Source organism: Taudactylus pleione, unplaced genomic scaffold (genome assembly GCF_031769625.1).
Source record: "Taudactylus pleione unplaced genomic scaffold, aTauple2 ptg000212l, whole genome shotgun sequence".
Classification (NCBI taxonomy): domain Eukaryota; kingdom Metazoa; phylum Chordata; class Amphibia; order Anura; family Myobatrachidae; genus Taudactylus; species Taudactylus pleione.
Window position 1 is genome coordinate 1,793,425 of NW_028284614.1, and position 18,108 is coordinate 1,811,532.

Below are 18,108 nucleotides of genomic sequence, written 5' to 3' on the forward strand. Positions count from 1 at the left end.
TGCTGGGTATAGAAGAGGAAGCTACAAGTGAGAATTATAAACAGAAAATTGACAGGCCCAAACAGCGCCCCTGCCCTGCGGTGCCCTGTGCCGTGGCACATATCACACCACCCTAGTTGCGACCCTGTGTACAGCACTGCTGTGTAATCACCAAGTGCACTATATAAAAATGTATAAATATAATAATTCTGCTTTGGGACTCCCATGTGTGCAAAACATAAAATATATTTTTTTTTGTGGGGGGGGGGGGGGGGTACCTATATACACTTTAAAAATATATAATATGGCAGAGTTCCCCAAACTCCGTCTGTACAATACAGGTTTTAAGGATATCCATGCTTGAGTCCAGATGGTTAAATCAAATTGACTGAGGCACTAATTAAGTCACCTGTGCTAAAGGATGGATAGCCTAAAGCTGGCCACACACTTGACCAACTTACATCCAACCAGCTAACTAGTTGATTGGTTGGAATGAAAATCTGGTAAGGAATGGGAGTAAATGATGATCAGCAATTTGCTCCTAAATGCCAGAAAACAGATGAAAATGGTCATCAGACAAGTTTTTTAAATGTTTGATCTAAACAATTTGTTCAAACAACAATTTTGGTCCATTTTCCAGTATTTGGGAGAAAATTGCTGATTGTCATTTGCTTTTATACCTTTCCAGATTTTCATTCCAACCAATCAACTAGTTGGCTGGTTGGACAGATAATCTTTAGATGTATGGCCAGCTTTACAATCTGGACTATTATGGCATAGTTTGGGAAACTGTGTAATATGGGTTTATAGCCCATTTAATTGTTGGAAAGATAATGGATGGTAAGTTATGGTGAATACTATAGTGGGGTAATGTGCTTATTTCCCACCTGAAAGCCCTTATGACACACACCTGGGGTCACATTAGCACCTGTCTGATCACACAGCAGCTGCCGCCCCCTCATCATGGTATAAATGACCGGCCTGTGATCACCTGCAGTATTGGGAGCTGCAGGCAGGATGGGGATCACCAGGGGCTGGGTGGGATGTGTAGTGTTGCTGTGGATCTGTAGCTCAGTGTCTGGTACTGAGGGGCTGTTAGAAGATGTCTCTGATCTGCATTGTGGCCCCAGTAAGATGCATCTGTCTCTTCCCTCTGTGCCCCTAGCTTCTGCTGTCACAGTACTGGGTGAGTATCTCTGACCTCTATTTCCTAGCTGGGGGGACAAGGCCTCTATAATGGGAGCTTTCCATTTAGAATTAACCTTTAGCAATTGTTGTGGTCTGTAAGGTACTATTCCACTTTCTGGTGGAAATACAATTGAAGAGCTCTTTCTAAACTACTTGTGAGCTGATGACCTGGCTATAAAGTGTTTTTTAAAAAGTTCTCTGGATTCTTGCAATCCCTTCACTAAATATAATTTAACCATAAGGCAACAGTTTGTTCATATTTCTTTGAATTAAAAAAAACTCTGGGCCCCTCCGGTGGCTGGCAGTGCTGCTGCAGTAGACTCCAAGTGCTAGTCTGTCAGTCTACTGTGCAGTTCACTGGGAAAATGGTGTGGCAGCCATCTTCCTGGTGATTTCTCTACTGTGCATGCACAAATGGCTGCAGTGGCCATTTTGCTGGTGATTTTTACAGCGCTGATCCCACTGATGTGGGACTCTGAGGTGAATATTAAAATCATGGGTGGCCATGGTGCCTGGAGCATGTGTGCTCAACCATGACCCCCAAGTGTGCCAGGTAGTGGGCATCTACCCCCTCAAAGTTCTCCCCTCCCCATACATCCCCACCCCACAGCTCTTCCCCCTTACTTGGTGCTCCTCCCCCTCAAACACAGCTCTCCCCACTCACGCAGCTTTCCACACTTGCTGTGATCCCTCCACACAGCTCTCTCCCTCCTCATTCTCACAGATCAGATGGGAGGCAGATCACCTGCTACTAAGCAGAGCCTGAAGCGCATAGAGATCAGTTCCTCCATACTAGGGGTGTGGTGTTAGCGGTGCCACAAGCGCTGCTCTGCCCACACTATGCTTCCTGTCTGGAGGCACTGATCTTTTATGTGCTTCTGGCTCTGCTCAGCAGCAGGTGATCCACCCCCTGTCTGATGGCTGATCTCCACTGGCACCACCCTCGCTACTCCCCCTGCATGAATCGCATCATTTAACCCAGCCCCCTCACAGACCCATGAATTGTGATCTTTTGCCATGAAGGGGTGGGGCTTAACATTTACCATCAGGCCCTGCCCCCCCCACCCGCACCCTCTGAACCTGCTTGCTCCCGGAGAGAATGATAAAGTTGGGAAGTATGGTCTGTGTGCTGAAGTTTAGTGGTACATAAGTGCACTTTTTATATTTATAAAATGGTTGTCAGTATCTGGTTGCTATTAGAAAGTCTGATAAATCTCTTTTGCATTGTGGGTGTGGCAGAAGTGAGATGTGGTGTTATGTAGAGCTGGGAAGGGTGTGGCCTAGCTTTTTTTTTTCCTCAAGTGTAAACCTGGCTCATTTCGTGTGTGTGTATATATTTTATTGCACTTAATGCTGGCCCTATATTAATGTGTCTGTGTAGCTCCTGCAGGGAAAGCTGTTGGCCAAAAGGAATACACATGTAACTTCTATTCTATCCCTTCCAGATAATGCTGGGAAGCCTCACGGGCTCCATAATGACTCTACTTGTGGGCTCTGGGTAGGACAGAAACCAGATGGCTCAATGATCATTGGTGCTGCCTATGATGGATGCTATGTAAGGAAGGAGGTAAGGCAAACTACTAACACTATAAACCAGGGGTAGCCAACCGCTGTCCTAAAGGGCTTCTAACAGTTCATATATTCCAGACCACCTAACTGGTTCACAGGTGTATTCATTACTCACTAACACAATTGAAAAGATCCATATGTGGAGCTAATTATTTTACTTGTGATTCAGTGAGCAAAAGTGGAAAACATGCACTGCTACACTCGAGGACCAGGGTTGGCTACCTCCGCTGTAAGCCATAACCTTTAATGACTGTAATGGGCTATGGCTGCATATTGTATATCTGTGGCCTTGGAGGGGCTGAGTATTGAGGTTCCATGCCACAGAGACCTGATTCATCCCAACCCAATACTGTAATGTATTTACCAGTTTGGTACATGTGCCATATCTGTGTACATCCCTCATTATCCCCTCTTACCAACGGCTCAGTTCCCCCCTCTGTCGGGCTAAATATAAATCTCTTTACTAGAGACTATGCACATATGTACAGGATTCTGTAAATTAGCATTGTATTGCTCATGCCTAATATTGCTCTTATGTCTCAGAATGGAAACCACATGATGACTCTAATTGTTGAACAAGTTGCCACTGGTCAAGTGGAATATCGTAAAAGAGACATCCGGTGCCCGTTTCTGCCAGGTAACGCTCTGTTCTCTACATGTGAGGATGTAACTGGGGAGCTCATTGGAAACTGAAGCATGAGAAAGTGACTGTAATCCCAAAATTACTAATCTGTGTTTGGCTTTTATATTTTTAGAGAGAAGGGATGTTATTATACCTGTTAGAGGGAGTTTTTAATTAATAGTTAATGCATCTTTAATTCTAGCAAATGTTGCCAGACCCGTGTGGTATACCTCACTAATCTACTGCTGGATGTATCTGGAGATGCCAACAACTTTTCTCAAAATACTCTATTTTTTTACTTGCAGCTTTAGAACTAAGTTGGTTTAATTCCACATGAGTCCCTAAATATCTTCCCTGGGCAGCCCATTAGTCAGTAATGCTTTGTCAGGGATGTTCCTTATTAATGAGCTAAAGAATACACTTTGACAAGTAAATATATGGGAAATCTGAACCTTCAGATTACTTGGACACTGATTTATTAACAGTGTACCATCACTAGTTGGGACCCAGTGGGTGTTAGGACTACACTAAGGACTGTCTCTCCCTCAGCTATGGACGCTCCGAGCCCCAGTGACTGTGCTGCTGTGCAGAGTGGTGACCGCTTGCCTTGTGCCAATGCCTCTGTGACCAGGGCTGTCTGTGAAGGACTAGACTGCTGCTTCTCTCCCAGTGATCCCTCCCTTCCCTGTTACTATGGAAACAAAGGTAAGATGTTCCATGGGTTTAGGAGATGCCTAAACTGGACCAGTGATGTAATAGAACAAAATGTGAGATACACTCTAAAGGTGGCAAGTGGAGAAGTTGCCCATGGGCAACCAATCTTCTACCTATCTTGTAGAATGTACTAGATAAATGATGGATAGCAGGTTCAGGCAGTCCTGGTATCTTGTACCACACGTGCCTCTGAACCATACATTGTGCCTGATCTGCCTTTCCCAGGAATCTTCCCTCCTTTGATCTTACTGTTCCATTCCTTTCTGTGACTGATGGCGTACCTTGGTGAAGATGAGTGCTACTGCACAGACTCCATGTTGGAGCCTCCAGGGAAGCTTCACTCCTTCACCAAAGTGGCAGCTAAACCTAGTACTGTGCATGCATGCTACCATTTTGTCCACTGTTAGAAACTTGCATCTCCCCCCTGTGGCACTCCGAGACCTGAGTTTACAATTTCCACACAACTTTATAGAAAGCTTGTATGATGCCCAACTCCACATAACCAGGCTGTACTGTATCTACCATCAATGAACCACATTTGGGCTGTTTGTACACACCAGCAGATGCCCCGAGACAAAACGCATTCCAATATACATGAGCGTCCCAGTTAATAGATCTAAAGCTGCATACACATGTAAAGATTATCTGTCAAACCAACTAGTTGTTTGGTTGGAATGAAAATCTGGTAAGGTATGAAAGCAATTGACAATCAGCAATTTGCTCCTAAATGCCAGAAAACAGATGGAAATGGTCATTCAGACAGGTTTGATCTTAACAATTTGTTCGAACCGTTTTTGTCCATTTTCTGGCGTTTGAAAGGAAATTGCTGATTGTCATTTGCTTTCATACCTTACCAGATTTTCATTCCAACCAATCAACTAGTTGGATTGTTGGACAGAATCTTTATGTGTGTGTGTATACAGCATTAACTTCAGCTCCAGTTACAAGAGTGCTTTGGGTTATTTATTCCGAACTGAGCAGGCCATGGTTGTGCTCCATGAGGGAGAGGATGGGAACAGCCTTAAACCTGCATTACCAATAGGAATCTGGTGCTAAGCCACAAATAACACTTCCGATAGGCTGAATTTAACAAACTGCTTCTGTTGTGGTGGTGGTTCCTCCCCAGTGACTGCACAGTGTACAGATGACAGCCAGGTCCTGATCGCAATCTCTAAGGATGTGACTACACCATCCCTGCTCCTGGATTCAGCCGGTGTCCTCAATGTGGATGCCACCTCATGCCCCATGCTGAGTGTTTTGAAGACTTCTGCTTTCATACTGTTCCGGTTCCCTCTCTCCTGTGGTGGAGCCAGTCATGTAAGTCTGCTGTGTAACAAAGTGAGCAGTAACACTGATGCTTGCCCCCTGTTTCGTCAGATTGTTTCTAAGTAGACTGACTCTTATCTAAACATTCACCCATTAAGAGTCCTTGGTTATGTGATATGGTGGTAAAAATGCACTTTCATTGGATAATCCCCAATATACAGCCACTGAAGCAATGGATCTTGAATTGATCTCTGGTAAAAATTAAACACTGCACCATATTTAAAAAAACAAAACAAAAAAATAAACTACTAGTCCTCACACTTCCTGTAGTACCAAATTACTAACAAAGTCAAATGATCTGAACTTGCTGTGAGTCATCTGGCTCCTAAACCAAACATTGCTTTTGGCATAGAGCAGTGTTTCCCAACCTTGGTCCTCAAGGCACACTAACAGTCCTGGTTTTAGTTATAATCATGCTTCAGCACAGATGGTTAATCAAAATTACTGAGGTACTAAAGACACCTATGCTCAAATATAGCTTTCCTTAAAACCTGGACTGTTAGTGTACCTTGAGGACCGTGGTTGGGAAACCCTGGCATAGAGGGCGGTTTGTCATTGTGTATCAATGGCTTCTATGCTAAGGCTCCTCTAACTAGCAAGTTAAGTGCATGTGTATTGTATTCCTCCAATATCTTCCAGGCATCGGAGAACACTATAGTGTATGAGAATACAGTTTATGCCACCAAAGACATAAGGACATGGCAAGGGTCATCTATCACAAGAGACAGCACATTTAGGTAAGCCATACACTGGTGTATGTGTATGGGGGAGCTGTACACAGCAAAACTAATACTGTATTATTGCCCTAGGCTGACTGTCCGCTGTATCTACTCTCGGACTGGTGTTCTCCCTCTGCAAGTTGAGGTGCTCACCCTGCCCCCACCCCTTCCTGTGTCCACCTCGGGCCCTCTCCTACTACAGATGAGGATAGCTCAAGGTAATGGCTGGTGTATTTAGCTTCTATGCAGCAGTACAGTGAGGAAATGGGGTTTAGCTGTTTGCAATGTAGAATTCAGTTAAAGGAGGTGGGCTTGTTTAGAACATACTTGAAGCTATCCCTGATAAGAATGGGCACCTCTAAACTACACTGCAGATCTGTACAGCTAATGCTGTGGGCATTGGAGCCTAGGGGCTGTTGGCAATGCAGAGGCCTACAGAACAAATGTAATGGGACAGAAGCAAGAACCCATAGCTTTAGCTCTCATGCAGAACAGTGTTCTAGAACAGTTTAGTGGTGGTCTCAAGTTGTCTGACAGGCATTTCCCTATAATGAATGATATGCAGTGACTGGGTAAGACAGGCTTTAGTGGTAAGTTAAGAAGTGTAGTAGTAATGGGAACCAGAATATCCCTACAGAAACAGATGTCGAATCATTGACTGCAGCATGCTTTCATGTAATGGGAAGAATATCTGCAGCATACTGTAGGTGATGGGCTCAGGCATGAAAACTGAAATAACAAGGCTTCTCCTCTGGCAGACATGCAGTATGCATCATACTACTTGGATGGAGATTACCCAGTGGTCAAAGTGCTCAGAGACCCAGTCTTCTTGGAGGTCAGAATACTACAAAGAACAGACCCAAACCTGGTCCTGATCTTAAATGACTGCTGGGCCACTCCCTCTCCAGACCCCATCCAACAAGTCCAATGGCCCATCCTTGTGGATCGGTAAGGCTGGCATTCCATCTCACCGCCTTACTCTGTATGAGACAACAGGGTGTACTACTACTCTACACGACTAATCCTTCTCATTCCAGGTGCCCATATGCTGGGGACAACTACCTGACTCAGCTGGTCCCAGTTGGCTCACCCACACAGAGCATGTCGTTCCCCACCCACTACCAGCGCTTCATTGTCAGCACCTTCACCTTTGTGGATCAGAGTTCCCAGCTTGCTCTAGATGGACTGGTAAACTAACTTCTACATACACCCTGTTCTAGTCATTGCATGAGAACTCTTATGGATCCATAAGTATATTGTACCATGGTGTCAAATTCAATTGGTCACTGAGCTGTGACATAGTTTAACTTCTAGGAATCTGAATTTGTATCTTATCCTGTGTTGGGTACAGTGATCAGCTCACCTTGTCTTGCATATATTTGCACAATGAGCTTTGATTTGCCACTTCAACATCACCTTGACTTATGGTACATTTAGTATGCAGCTGATATGCTGCATATGGGACACTGAGGTACATGCTGTATAATTGCACCAACCATGTCTTCATCAAACTGCTACTTTAATGACCATCTGTTCCCCAGGTCTACTTCCACTGCAGCGCTTCTGTGTGCGTCCCATCTGCTGCTGATTCCTGCACCAGGTCATGTGGCCGGAGGACAAGTAAGGGCCCTGTGTGTATAAGCGCGCTCTGCTTAATGGGAGAACAACATCTAATATCTGGTATCCTATATTTGCAGGACGAGTGGCTGAGGAACCAGTGCAGGCGATCACAGTAAGCAAAGGCCCAGTTGACTTTATTGACGGCGAGATTCCATCATCCAGGAGGCTTGCCATTTCTGTTCAAGGTAACTTCTATTTATAGGTGGCTTACTACTGCAATTGATGGCAATACTGAGCTACTTTATGTTAAAATTCTAACACTGGCAAATCCAGCTAGAGTAGAGCGTGATGTACTGAATGTTTGTTCATCTAGGCTTTGGTTAATGATTAATTGCTATGAATATGGTATTTATAGAAACTTTTTTTTTTTTTTTTAAGAAACTTGTATCTCTTACACCAGAGCTGAAACCCAGGTTATTGCATGGTTAACCTGGGTTGCTCCTAGGTGTAAAAGGGCCAGGGTTGGATTCCTGGGTTGAGTGACCCGGCAATCTAACCCAGGTAACTTGCAGGGTTTTACATGGGAATTAGCTGTGAAACCCTGCAGTGTAAACTGGAACCCTGGGTCATTAGACCTGGTTCCCATTTACAGCATGGGGACTTCCGTATTTCTCGGCGCTTGGAGATATCTTCAAGCACTGGGAGAAGTGTTCCACTGCACCCGTGTTCCACTGCACCCGTGTTCCACTGCACCCGTGTTCCACTGCACCCGTGTTCCACTGCACCCGTGTTCCACTGCACCCGTGTTCCACTGTGAATGGCACAGTCCTGGGAATAATCCAAATCGGCACCGCAGTAGAAAAGGTCTGTCCTGGGTCTGACCCATTCTGGAACACTGTTCCAAATCTCTGGTCAGACCCAGGATTTAGGTGTAAAAGCAGTATTACAGTGGCTTAATTCCATTAGAACAACATATTCGTGTCTATGTGCAGCTTATACTGCTGGACTCAATCCATGAGGCCAGAGTCTTGTGAGTGTTGAATCTACCAACATCTATTGCTGGAACAACGAATTACTAATCTTCAGGGCGGTGCATCAAGCATTCTAAAGACCGAGAAGTTGACCATGGCAACCAATTTGCTTCAAGCTTGCACTTCTAAAACATCTACTTTAAAAACAAAAAAAAAATTGGTTGCTATGGGCAATTTGTCCCCTTGCATCTCAACCGTCCTAAGATCCGATCTTGGTATTCTGTGAGTTGTAATCCTGTCCCTCAAAGTGTCTAATACCCTAGTAAACTCTGAACTGCTTCTAGTGACAAACCTTCAGTACTTAGACTGGATGGAGGACAAGGCTCCAGGCTTGGTGTCTCCCATCATGCTACTGTGTGATAAAACCTGCTGTGGTGGCAGAAGCTACATGGCTGCTTAGTTTTGATTAGTATTGACTTTATTTTCCCGTTCTCAGGTACCTCTGACCTTAACTCGTCTACTATGCCATGGCTGAGGGGAGCGGCTGCTGCAGGAGGAATCTTGGTGGTGACTGTCACAGTACTAGGTGTCTGGTGGCATCGCAGGAGTCAGAGCCCCACCATGCCCACTGGAATATGAATAAAGTGCCAATTCTCAGCTGACTTATTCTTGTGTCATTTGTCTTATATGGTTCTTGGCTAATGTTTAGTCTACATGCCTGTGCTCTCAATATAGTGATTGTTTAATGGTCATTCAGTTACATGGCTTTCTTGAAAATGTCACTGGTGGGAAACTAAATGTTCAAGCATCTATCTAGGGTAGACATATGTATGATTGCTCTCCTATATACTTGGCAGGTGCATAACACTGGGCTCAGTGATTAGGGATTATATGTCCCTAATTGTTAGAATGGCACCACAATGTTTGTCTATAATTAAATCATTGTGGTCAGGTATATGCATGTAATATACCATTGGGCAGCAACTATCTGTTTACGACATATCAGACCATGCACTCATGTTATGGTGATCATACAGTGTATCCGATTGTGGTGATACCAGATTTAGTGAGTTTGTAGCTATTTTGCATATGTATTTTGATCCAGGTTAGTGTGGTTGTGGAGTGACATTTCTGTAGTCTTGTGGTTGCAAGTGTCACAGCTAAACTACATGAAATGTGGTGCAAACACCACTGCATGCACTGGAGGGAGGGGGTTCTGCTGTGTGCAGCAATTCAATGGCCTTGTAGGGTGTGGCGAATTACACTAAAATGTGGTCACTTGGCAAATCCCAGTCAGCCACAGCAATAAAATCACTGAAGGGTGATGTTGCGTAACATTACAATGGCACCTGGTAAGGGGTGAGATGTATATCAGGCAGCAAGTGAACACTCTGTACTTGATGTTGATGAAGTGTAAGGATCTGTGACTATGCCAACATACAAATTGTGACTCTAGACTGGGTCAGAGCATCTCAAAGTATGGCCAGTCTTGGTGTGAGTTTCTGGTATGCAGGAACAACCAAGTGGTCCAAAGATGGACAACAAGGTCATGGGCACTGAAAGTCCTGCTGCATAACCTTGGGTCTAGACTAGGGGTCTTCAACCTTGGCCCTCCAGCTGCTGTGGAACTACACATCCCAGCATGCACTGCCACTCAGTTTTAGCATGCTGTTATATAAAAAGAGTGGCAGTGCATGCTGGGATGTGTAGTTCCACAGCAGCTGGAGGGCCAAGGTTGAAGACCCCTGGTGTAGACAATGCTATGGATGTATGACTCCTAAAAATTGTAGCCATCTCGGTACACATCTTCATGCCAATGGTATTTCCTGATAGCTTTGGCCTTTCAGTAGGGTAATGTGCCCTGCCACTCTGCACAATTGTTCAGGAATGGTTTGAGGAACATAAGTGAAGTACACTCTTGGTCTTCAATTTCCCCTGGTCACAACTGAATCGAGTGCGTGGTATGGAGGTCCCAACTTAAAGGACCTAAAGGATCTTCTGCCAAAGTCTTGACACCATTACCACAGGACTCCTTCAGAGGTTTTTGTGGCCCATGAAACAAAGATCCCTTTTATATAGGTGCTAGTGGATAATATAAAATGGAGTACTGGTCATGCAGCTGTGGGGGTTGTCAAGACTCCCAATAAAAGTTCACAAAGAACTGAGAAATATATATAATGTTCACAGGACAGAAACTCAGTACCCTTAAATACTAAAATTAACTTTTGCACTGAATTGATAGATCAATTACTAAGGGCTCTATTTATTAACTTTATTTTTACTAAAATAAAGTGAAAAAGGGTGTTTTCACACCCTTTTCACATTATTTTAGTTTCACCTGTAGTTACTATAGGGCAATTGGAGTAGAATTAGTAAAATTCTACTCCAACCCCCAGTATCACTGCTTTTTAGTGAAGCAGATCGCATTTCTCATAATTGTAATGGGAAATGTGATCTGTGTGCAAGTTACTAAAAATAAATTGTAAAAAAATACCGGGGGAAGCCCTGTGATAATAACACCACCTGGAGGTGGCGTTATCCAGGGTCTCCCCCGGTTACCGGGCTCCCACTCTGCTCTAATGGGGAGAGCAGAGGCGGGAGCCGGTACCAGTAATCAGCTGTGTGGTCTAAGTAGACCGCAAGCTGATTGCTGTAAAAAAAAGAAAAAAATTAAACATTTTTTTTTTTCCTTACCTGAATCCAGGGACCAGTGATCAGGCCTCCGGTGATGGCTCCTCTCCGGTCAGCTGGTCTCCCACAGTGCACTGGGGCCCGGTCATCAGGTGATCGGGTCCCAGTGCAGTATGGGAGATCACCTGATCGGGAAGCCCGGAGAAGATCACCGGAGGCCAGGAGGATGCAGGTAAGTGTAATGAAGGGAGGGGGGGTCGCGGGGGTCCGCGATTGTGGGGGGGGGGGGGGGCGCTTAGTGTCGGTGGGGGGGGGTAGTAGCGACGGTGGGTCGGCGCATGCACGGGCTCTTAGTCGCGGTATTTTTTCCGAAAATACCGCGACTAGAGTGCAGATGGGATCCGCAGGGACAGAGCTTTATCGCAAGCTCTGTCCCTGCAAGGGATTTATAGTAAATCCCTGTGATATTGCCTGAATTCGCAATGCGAATTCACTCGGTAATATCACACTACAATCTGCATTCAATATGCGGATTGTAGTAAATAGAGCCCTATAACACATAAGCAGGAGTATAACAATTAGGTTTTTGTGGTCCATGACTCGATGGGTCAGAGCTGTTTTGGCTGCAAAAGGGAGACCTACTTTATTTAAGCAGGTGGGTTTTATGTTCTTTCCTGTACAGGTATGTTGGATATCTGGATTTGACCCTAATCAGGGGTGCCTAGAGGGGGTGATAGTGGGTACTAATTTGACCAGGCTTGCTGGAGGGACCTGGGTCGACACTGCCCTCTTCCTCTTACCTGTCAGCAGCCCAGCACACACTGCAGCAGCCTTCCCCCTGCCTGTGCGGGGAGCAATCACACTGATTCTGCACCTGGGCTGAGGGCTTCCCCAGTGTGTAGGGGTTTGTTTTTCTCCCTAAAGGGTGTTATTAGGCCACACCCCTTCCCATCTCTCTACCCTTCTGGTCACTGTCTTAGTCGAGCATCACCATTATTAAAAGTTGACCTCTGTTTTTGTTTAAGGGGTTCCCAACCGCGGTCTTCAAGGCACACTAACAGTCCAGGTTGTAAGGATAGCCATTCTTGAGCACAAGTGATTGAATTAGTACCTTTTAATTTGACTATCTCTGCTCAAGCATGGATATCACTAAAATCAGGACTGTTGGTGTGCCTTGAGGACCGAGGTTTTGAATCACTGGTGTAAAGATGAAAAACCTTGCCTGATTTTGTACTGAGCAGGTCCGGCGCCACCATTAGGCAACTGCCTATGGGGGCCGGCCACTGGAGGGCGCCACTCACCGCCCAGAATGACTGCACTGTGCAATGGTTGTTCCGGCTGAAGAGGCAAGTACACACTGCTATCGTCTAACTGACAGTTCTTCTCCTGTCTGTGTTGTGAACTGTACTGCAGGAGAGGGAGAGCAGTGGATGAAAGCATAACACAGGACGGATACTGCAGTCTCGTCTCCACTACTCTTCTGGACTGTTTCGCCTCTCTGCCTGCAACTACAGGCTTAGCGCAAGTGCTGCACTGAGAGAGCCTCTACTAATAGCGAAGATATCGCAAAGCTTAGTACCTCATACTTTTTACAATTTGACATATGGGTAATTCAAACTGCTCAAATTTACCAAAAACAAGTATGAGAAATGCCATCTGCTGACTTAAAAAATGCGAATTGAATGGTTTGGAGGATAATTTTGCGAATTGTCCTCCAAGCACTATTTGATAAATTTGGAATTGGTATGAAATACCGCCGGCCGGTTCGATTCCCGGCAGCCCGACATCAGCAGAGATCCCAGCAGCGGAAGCCCAACAGCGTTGGAAATCCTGATTGTGGATAGGTAAGTTTTGTCTAACCTAACCCCCCCTAATCCTCCTTAGGGGTGCCTAACCCTAACCACCCCCTTCCCTGCTGCCTAAACCTAAGTCCCCCGGGGGGGGGGTGCCTAACTCTAATCCTCCCTCCCCCTAGCCTAACCCTCCCGGGGGGGGGGTGCCTAAACCTAACCCTCCCCCCCGCGGCTGTACGCTCACGGCGCCCGGCATCACCATTATCGGGATGCCGGTCTCCCGGCATCGGGGAAATGCCGGGCGTCTACATCTAGACGCCCGGCATTTCACCCTTTCCGTGATATGACAGTCGGGAAGCCGGCTGCCGGTATTTAGGCAGTCGGCTTCCCGATTGCATACCATAAATACCATACCACTTCACTAGGAATTGGGCAGAATGTGGGAGAAATGCCTACTCTGCTGGGGGTAACCTGAAAAATTGTGATGCTTCCAGGATAGGAAGTATCGGAGTTTATTAACTTGGAGATGTGAATGAAGACTTTACATGTAACTGTATATATATCTTTTTACACTTTGCTCCACTTTACTTCAACACCTGACTATGCCACAGTGTACATTACCCAAACTACAGCTGTGTTAATGTCTTCTTGCTAGAAATCAGCCTCATGTAGTGAGCAGAGGAACGTGTGGACCTGTAATGTGAGCTGCAAGCTAAAATGTTTTGTTCAAAATATGAACAATACCTCCTAATTATTATTATTATTACATGTTATTTAGAGGGCGCCACAAGTGGTCCGCAGCGGCCTACATACAGTAAAGGGAACACAGAACATTACATTACATTACAATACAGTAACTAAAATATAAACAGAGCATAAGTAACAATTAGAAACACAATTCTCCATACACACTACAACTCTGAAGGTGAAGGCCGTCATAGAAGTGCTAGAGAAGAAGGTTGTGAGACAGTGGGGAAGATGACCCTGCTTCTAGAAGCTTACAATCTAGAGGAGAGGGGAGACAGACAGATGACATGAGACATGAGTGTGTAGAGGGGGATCTGAGTGCAGGAAGTAAGCAAGGTAGAGATGGCTGAGGCGGGAGGGACAGAGGACCTCATTCAGAGTCGGTCGTTGTGGCCGCACGGTCGTACGCCACCGATGTTCGCTAAACTGCGCATGCGTAAAGTTCGCAATGCGCGTGCGCAAACTAGCTGCTACGATCAGAAATTTCTCTCCCCTTGAACACAGCCAGGTCGGTAGTTTGAGTGACAAAATGAGGCGTTTGTGGGTGGAGTACGGGGGAGTGGAGATCCGAACGCAGGCGTGCCTAATTATGCGAACGGCGTTTAATTGGAGTGCATAATTAACAAAGTAATGTCATGGCACATGTGACATGGGTGGTTTGTACACTGACCTGATCGTAGTGCTTAAGAGAGGGTATGGTCAACCTTAAGCTCTACGACCAGTTCCGATGGTTCCCGATGCTCGCGATTAATCCTTATATCCCAGGAGATGACGTGTGTGGTGAATGAGAAGGGGGCGTGATTTAGTCTTACGGCCGCTTCTTACCCTCGGTCGTTCAGCTAACGATCTCATCTTAGGACCGCAACTTGTGATGGCTTAATTTGCATATCCGGCCCCTTTCCCCTACGACCGTGCGGCCGCAACGACCGACTCTGAATGAGGTCCAGAGACCTGGTAACATGGTTATGTGGTGGAAGGGTATGCTTTGGTGAACAGGTGGGTTTTCAGTGCACAATTGAAGCTCTGCAAGGTCGGGGAGAGCCTGATCGAGTGAGGAAGCTCATTCCACTGGAGGGGGCTGCACGGGCAAAATCTTGGACACGAGCATGAGATGAAGTAACCAGGGTGGATGAGAGGTAACAGTCATTGGCAGACCGGAGTGAGCGGGAGGGCGTGTGTAAGGAGAGGAATTCTAACTTTGATGCATAGGGGCCTATTCATGATTATCAAACCCCAATAATTAACAGTCTGACTCGCCGCAGCTACCTGAGCAATTCATCATTGCACTGGTGCAGTGACAGCTGATGCGATAGCAGCTGTCCCCGTGAGCAGCTTCACTGATTCTTTTCAGAACAGTGACGGGACTCCGCATGCGTGACCTACAGGTCACGCATGCGCACAAGAGTCCCGACGTCCGGCAGAAGGAGCTCATCGCAACTCTGGCCTTCCCTTAGGAAAGGAATGGGCTGTGAGCCCTGAGCAGGACCATTCGCCATCTGAAGATGGCGAATGCTACTGAAGTCAAGCATTGAAAATATATTTTTGGAGCTAGATGAATTCTGTCCCCATACTAGTGTATGGGGACAGCAGGCCATTCCACAAAAGGAAGGTAAGTAGGAGATATCTGTGACACTAGTGTACGGGGACAGTGGGCCATTCCACAAAAGGAAGGTAAGTAGGCGATATCTGCGATACTAGGGTATGGGGAGAGCGGCCATTCCGCAAGAGGAAGGTAAGTAGGAGATATCTGTGATACCAGTATACGGGGTGTCAAAGCCGGATAATTAGCTGAGACAAGATCAGTTTAAAATGAGATCTGCACAACGCCATTTTGCGAATGGCCGCCCAGTGCCATTTTAGCTAAACTCACATCTAAGTACATATGGCGATGCTATTATTAGCATCATGCGATCGCATATCTCATCAAACCCCATATACACATTAAATATGCATGGTTGCGCTATTAACACAATACACATTACCGAATGCATAATACCCCTCGTGCGAATGCTGTTTATTAGCTTCATGCGTACGCATCTTCCCCGAGTTAAAAGCCCTCACTACATAAATACAGAAGCGCCCTTTCCCAAACCCCTAATACCCACACACTGCACACTTACATAAAAGGTTCCATAGTTTCAAAGGGTAATATTCAAGGTTTATTTATTTATTTATTACTAATGTTGTGAAAAAAAAGACTATTTGGTATCTAAAGCTTAGTACATGATAAGCGGACCATGTTTGGTGTTGTACTGATCTACTCTGTCTCAACAGTTTTCCGGTGTCATCGGTGAGAAGATCGCAACATGCGTCCGCAACTTATGAACTGTAGAGAGTTAAAACATTAAAATGTACTATGTAATGTTAGCAGCTTAGATTTGCATGCGGCGGGAAAAAGGAGACAAAAGGCTGTTGGAGGCTGACCTGTGTCCATTTGAAGTGACCTGTTAAATGTCCTGTAACAGAAGCACCGTGACGGAGAACCAATGGGATTATGCCAAACTTGCCTATTGTATTTCCTATTTCTGTAACGGTATATATGTGCGTTCTGACCCCAATCTGGAGTCTTCTTGCTGATGCTGTTGACGGAGGTTTCTTGTTGATGCTGGTAACTGGTCCCAGAGTGCGTGCGTATGTATAACTGTACCTTGGGTCTGTATGATTTCTTTGCGCAAAATTGTCTTTAGAACACAGCATGTAACCTACTGTTTTTATGTTGAATAATAACCTTTGTGCGTTGGAAACACATTTCAAAGTCTGAAGGCATTTATTTACTGTATGACTGCGTACGCAAATAGCGATATTTCTAAAAGGTATAGGCAGGATTTAGAAGGTATAGGCAGGATCGTATAGAGGTTTAAATCCAGTATCGTTAATTGGGGGCTCGCAGTGTTAATCACGCTACCGGTCTGTAACACTCGGTATCGAACTCTCAGCAAAATGGTGGAGGCACCTGACAGGAGAATGCATTGTGCGTTCGGAATCTGTTACCACCATTGTTGCTGAAAGTGCGCTAACGGTTACTATGACTTTAGGAGCACTGATTGAAAATCCAGGGACGGGGGAGGAAAAAGTTTGTTTTCCTTCGTCGATAGGTTTTATTTCCGTTTTTGTTTTGTGTGTTAAAAAGGGGGAAGTCGCATTATTGCATACGCAGCTGAGTTGTATTATTGCATACGCTGCTAAGTCACATTTTTGAGTACACAGCTAAGTTGTAATATAACTTAAGAGTCATAATACGGTTGTGTAGTAGTCGCATTATTGTTTATGCGACTAGTCTCACAATAGCGTATACGTATTTCCGGTCTTGCTGCCACATGTTTTAAACAAAGCCGTTGAGATTACATTATCAATTGATGTCAATAACTGGGTTAACGTGTATTTTTCTGCGCAGGAAAAAAGTGTGTAACTGTGAGTATTTGTTTAGGGTGTAACACGGGACCTAAATGTTAAGGGTATCGTAGGACCCTTAAGTGCTAGGCGTAACGAACGGCCTAGTAACTTGGTAGCAGCTTACCGTTTACTTTACACAAGGCAGGTGTATGGGTTGTTTTTTTTGTTAGGGTTCGGCTCCCAGTGTGATTATAGTATTCAGTAATCGGTTAGGCTTATTTGAGCACTGTAATTGAACCGCATGGTTTTGGGCTAAACTGTGATTGTGAACTGGTGAGAGGGTGGATGAAATCAACTGGAAAACAAAGGGTATATATTGCCCCCTAGTGGTTGAAACTTAGTCAAAAAGGGATTTCTGCGTGGGAGCAGCTTTTCTTCCATAGGTGAGTGGAGGCGTCTAGAGGTCTTCCATAGGGTTTGTGGATACACCCTTTTTCCAAGGCGTCCACAGGTAAGTGAAAGTGTCTTGACTGTCTTTCACCGGTTTAAATCTTTATTGAAAACGTAGGGTTCTCCCAGGATGGTAGCGACGCAAACTGCAGAGATGTTAGACAATGATGTGCTGCTATGTGAGGCGCCGCTTGGATCGGCATGCCGGATTATGCATACTAAGTACGGTGTTTATGGTAGCAGGTACTGCGATATATGGTGTAAAATGATAATGAAGAGTGTTAGACCGTTTCCCAGAATTGGTAGCTTTGATAAGGATGTATTGAATAATGTCCGAGATCACATCAGTCTGGTGCATTCTCAAGTGAAAAAGGTAAAATATAACGAATGTTTAAAATTGTGGCAGCATGAAGGGGATGCGTGGCTTAAAGGTGTGCAAGCGACGCCAACTAGCGTTGCGAACGCATTACCAGAAAGTACACCCGCAGCGCTAAATTGCAGTGCGT

At 45.3% G+C, this 18,108-nt stretch overlaps 1 protein-coding gene across 1 annotated transcript; it reads left to right on the forward strand.

The window, feature by feature from the left end:
• The first annotated feature begins 967 nt into the window (after positions 1 to 967).
• Positions 968 to 9,310, forward strand: LOC148517678 (zona pellucida sperm-binding protein 4-like). The gene is made up of 12 exons (XM_088478251.1): positions 968 to 1,165; positions 2,613 to 2,734; positions 3,280 to 3,373; positions 3,908 to 4,063; positions 5,199 to 5,389; positions 6,038 to 6,135; positions 6,208 to 6,335; positions 6,876 to 7,065; positions 7,155 to 7,305; positions 7,659 to 7,737; positions 7,815 to 7,922; positions 9,145 to 9,310. The coding sequence occupies exons 1-12, from the start codon at positions 997 to 999 to the stop codon at positions 9,285 to 9,287; spliced, it is 1,629 nt and encodes a 542-aa protein (XP_088334377.1). The 5' UTR covers positions 968 to 996; the 3' UTR covers positions 9,288 to 9,310.
• The last annotated feature ends 8,798 nt before the right edge of the window (positions 9,311 to 18,108 follow it).

Excerpts from the sequence above, each read along its gene's own strand:
- LOC148517678 (XM_088478251.1), top strand. The coding sequence starts at position 997 with ATGGGGATCACCAGGGGCTGGGTGGGATGTGTAGTGTTGCTGTGGATC. Across the intron at positions 6,136-6,207 it reads ACAAGAGACAGCACATTTAG|GCTGACTGTCCGCTGTATCT; the intron begins GTAAGCCATACA and ends TTATTGCCCTAG. Across the intron at positions 7,923-9,144 it reads GCTTGCCATTTCTGTTCAAG|GTACCTCTGACCTTAACTCG; the intron begins GTAACTTCTATT and ends TCCCGTTCTCAG.